Below are 3,858 nucleotides of genomic sequence, written 5' to 3' on the forward strand. Positions count from 1 at the left end.
TGGCTGCAGACCTGCCGAGGGCACGTTGCAGCCCCGGGAGAACCACGTTGCCTTGGCCTCGCTAATCGATTTTACTTTACTGTAATGTCTATGCACCAGCAGCCTGCCAAGCAGAAATGAATGATAAATGAAATTTTCTGGAGGCCAAGCCAATTCCTCCTGAACCCTGGAGATGGGGGTGGAGTGCATGGAGCCTGGGTGCTGCTCGAGTGAGGACTCTGGATGTCTTGGGAGGCCCTGAGGGCGAGGCTGGCATTTGGGGTGCACCTGGCCAGTCCGTGGAGCAAGCCCACGTTAGCCCTGGGCACGGGGCGGTAGCTTCACCTGCCATAGGACTGGAGTTTGAAAGAGTGGCAGGAAGGGCACCTGCTGGGACAATGCCAGGGGGCGGGGCGGCTAGGGTTGTGTGTGCAGTGGCGACGCCAGGAGCTGTCAGCCATCAGTGTGGATGGGGGAGGATCAGGAGAGGGCCGGTGCTTTGGGCCGGGTGCCTGCTGGGTACAAGCTGGGAGGTCTGGCCTGCCCCTCCCTCCAGCTGTCCGGCATCTCCGCCCTGCGGGCTTCTGGGAGGTTGGTGGGTCTCCCTCCCTCCCGACAGCGGTAGGGGTCACGCCACCAGTTTCTGATCCTGAATTCCAGTGGCTGCTGTGAAAGGCGACTGTCCGCACACCAAAGCCAGCTGGGGACCCGTGTCTGAGGTGGGACACCTGCATCTCGGATCTGCAGGCTTCACTGCCTGAGGAACTTGGGCTGGTTGTGGAGTCAAGTGTTCAGAGGAAAGGGAAGTGCAGGCCTCAATCCTGGGGCTCAGGGGTGCCAGGGAGGGCTCACCTGAGGGCAGGGTGACCTCCACGCCTCTGGGAGGGGCTCCTGGAGCAGCTGCATGTGCCCAGCAGGTGGCGCTCAAGAACCGCAGACTGGGCCTGCTGCCCCCCCTGGAGGGCCCTCAGCCTTATTCCCAGGCCAGGGGCCCTTCCCACTACACAGGTGGGAAGAGACTTGGCTGACTGCCTTGGGGGCTGAGGAAGGGCAGAGGGTGTCTCCACATGGGAGGGGACCTGCAGCCTCACTGTTCTCCAAGCTGCCAAGTTCCTGAGCCAACCCTTGGGCTCAGCCTTGTTGTCCCCACTATCTACAGAAGATCCCTCCTTTCCCTCCAGCTCCAATCCTGCGGCGGGTCCCTCCCCCTCTTCGGGGGTCTCTACCTTTGTTCGGTGTGCCCTGTGGGCCGGCAGTTACGCCCCGAGGCTTCATGAGACTCGGACAACAATTTATTGGGGAGACTGAAGAGTGAGGGTCCCAGGGCAACCTGTTGGCAGCCCGCACCCTGTCAGGTTCTTTGGGGTGACGCCACCCCCGAGCACACTGTGCTCAGAATGCGGGCTGTGCGTGACCCAAGGGGTCTACTACCCAGACCCTCGTGCGCTTGGTGCTGGCCCCTCCCCTCTGCCTGTGGCGGGCCCCAATGGGCTGTCCTTTCAGCCCTCAGAGCTTAGATGTTCCAGGATGCTTGGCCCTTGGGGCCATCAGTACCACGAGCCCAGCTTTGTGCCTTCTGTCCTTCCTAATGGCCTCCCTCCAGGGTCTTCTTGGCCTGAAAGACAAAGCATTTTTGTCTTAGTGGGTCATTTCCAACTCAGATGTGGCTCCAAAGAAAGAAAACTCTGCTGCCAAACGCCACCTTCTAGCAAACGCCTTGCAGAAAGCTTGCTTGCGGGCCCGGCTGGTGGGAGCCCCCTCCCCATGTCAGGCACCGTGCGCACCATGCAGGAGCCCTTCCCACGGAGGACACTGAGGGCAGAGATGTTGACACGCTTGCCCGGGGACAGGGCTCACAGGGCATGGCTGGCACGGATCCCCATCCGCCTCCCCTGCAGCCCCTGGCTCTGGGCTGCAGGCAGAACAGCAGGAACGGGTTCATCTGCATGTTGCCCGCTCGGAGGGCCACTCATGCCCCCAGCTCTGCAGTGAGGGGCGGCCCTGAGGCAGCACGAGGCTCCGAGGGCAGGGCACGCCTGCAGGGATGTCTGTGTGTGGCAGGGTCGGAGGAGCAGATGGTAAGTCACAGGGAACCAGGCTCCTGGAACAGGGACCCCCGACTGACCACACAAGGGGCAGAGGAACACCTCTGTGTAGCAGGGCTGCTTGACCTTGCCCTCACCGCCAGGAGCCACCGGGGGAGGTCTGGCCCGTCCCCTGGGAGGAGCTGTAAGGCTAGGAACCCACCAAGAGGCAGGAGCAAGTCTGAGGGACAAGTACAACTCTGACGGACAGCCTGCAAGGAATCTGAGGTTGGTGACAAGGCCTGGCTGGGGTGGCGCGGTGAGGCTGGCGTGCCCCAGCCCCAGCAATCTAAAAACCATGGGAAGGCACCAGGGGTTCCCTGAGCCCCGGGGAAACCAGTGTGTGAACTGTTGGAGCTGGACACGAGAGCATCCGCCCGTGTCCTCTCAGCCATTCCCTTGGGGTGGTTCTGGAAGACCGTGCACTGCCCAGGCCGTGTGAATGCCAGGGAACCAACCTCTGCTACCAGGGACCTCCGGGGCCCACTGAGGCCCTCCATGGGGCTTCCCCAGACACGTCTCCCCCAAACCTAGCCCTCCCTGTCCTTTAGGACACAAAGGAGCAAAAGTCACACTAACTCTTTACTCGCCCACAGGGCCTGGAGATTTCCACCAGATTTGATGGGTCGGGGACCGGGAAGCGTCGGAATTCGGAAACAGAAAAGACTCGCCGTTGCATGGCTGCAGGCAGCCCCCGAATCCACGACCAAGAGAAGAACAGACTGTTTCACTCAGGCCCCTCGATCCAGCCTACGCGACGGATAGGTTCTCCTTTCAACCCCTGCAAAACGGGGCTGTCGCGCGGGCAGTGGGGTACCTGGCAGCCCCGCAAGTGCTGGACGCCCCCGCGGCTGAAGCCGCACAACACGTGGGTGGCAAACGCCGCTGTGGCCAAGTCGCAGCGGGCGCTTCCACACGCTGCTCCACCGCCTTCGCCGTCCTCGCGGAGCGGCCGCAGGTGTCCCCCCACCTGGCACACACGGCTCCGCGGCGGCGGGGTCGCGCGGGATGGTGGGTCGGCGAGAAGCGTCGGAGGCACCAGCAGGCGCCCAACACGAACCCAGGAGAAGGGAAGGGGGGGCAGCGGGCCCCCGCACGCGGCGAGCCTGCAAGTGGGGGTCGGGGGCGTCCACCTACCGCGGCGGCGAAGCAGCTCCTTAGGGCCTCGAACTCCTGCGCGCAGAGATCCTTCCTCAGGCGGCCACCCGGGGCTGTGGACGCCTGCACGCACCTGCCGTAGGCCGCGGCCTGGGGTAGGGGCGGCGCGGGAGAGGGTCGCGGCGGTCCCCGCGCCTGCGGGTCACCCGGGCAACCCCCGCCCCGCCCCTCTCAGCGCCCGGCCACCCGTCCCGCCCCGCAGGCCCTGCCCCGCCTGACGGCTGCTTACCTCGGCCCCACAGGCCGCCAGGCGCTCTGGGAAAGCGCGCAGGCGGCTTCGCACGCGCCCCCACACCGCCCCATTCCCAGACATGAGGGGCTTTTCCTTGCACCCGTGGGCGCCGCCAGCTTCAGTCCGTCCTCTTCCGGCACCAAACACCTTCATAAGTCGAGTCTTCCGCCCATCACCTTTTTTCCGCTTTCTAATTGGCCGAGGTTCACCCTTGTCGCTACCTCTCCGGAACCGCCGTCTGCAAGAGCCCTGCAACTGGCTGGTAGGCTGTCTGTCTTTGATCGGAGACTTCCAATTGGTCCAGGCTTACACTGTTTACCTAAGTCGGCCTCAGGGCCCGCCCCACGCCAGCGATTGGCCGGCGGGGCCAGACCCACGCGGTGACTGGAAGGGGGCCTGGCGGAA

General features: G+C 64.2%; 1 protein-coding gene across 2 annotated transcripts; it reads right to left on the minus strand.

The window, feature by feature from the left end:
* Positions 1-1,249: 1,249 nt before the first annotated feature.
* NDUFAF8 (NADH:ubiquinone oxidoreductase complex assembly factor 8) lies at positions 1,250-3,604 on the minus strand. 2 transcript variants are annotated; one of them, XM_037069168.1, is made up of 3 exons: positions 3,451-3,604; positions 3,201-3,356; positions 1,250-1,594 (listed from the first exon to the last, which is right to left on the minus strand). In XM_037069168.1, the coding sequence occupies exons 1-3, from the start codon at positions 3,532-3,534 to the stop codon at positions 1,565-1,567; spliced, it is 270 nt and encodes an 89-aa protein (XP_036925063.1). In that variant the 5' UTR covers positions 3,535-3,604; the 3' UTR covers positions 1,250-1,564. The 2 variants fall into 2 exon arrangements, with proteins under 2 accessions (XP_036925063.1, XP_036925073.1); XM_037069178.1 differs by having other exon boundaries at positions 3,201-3,311; positions 3,451-3,595.
* Positions 3,605-3,858: the final 254 nt, after the last annotated feature.

This window comes from Sturnira hondurensis, unplaced genomic scaffold (assembly GCF_014824575.4).
Source record: "Sturnira hondurensis isolate 20B ecotype Veracruz unplaced genomic scaffold, ASM1482457v3 Scaffold0001221, whole genome shotgun sequence".
NCBI classification, from domain to species: Eukaryota; Metazoa; Chordata; class Mammalia; order Chiroptera; family Phyllostomidae; genus Sturnira; species Sturnira hondurensis.

Bases quoted from the DNA above. Each gene is read 5' to 3' on its own strand.
- NDUFAF8 (XM_037069168.1), bottom strand. From the start codon at position 3,534: ATGTCTGGGAATGGGGCGGTGTGGGGGCGCGTGCGAAGCCGCCTGCGC. The intron at 3,357-3,450 runs GTAAGCAGCCGT...GGTGACCCGCAG, and splicing joins TGGCGGCCTGTGGGGCCGAG to GCGCGGGGACCGCCGCGACC. The intron at 1,595-3,200 runs GTAGGTGGACGC...TTTGTCTTTCAG, and splicing joins GGAGCTGCTTCGCCGCCGCG to GCCAAGAAGACCCTGGAGGG.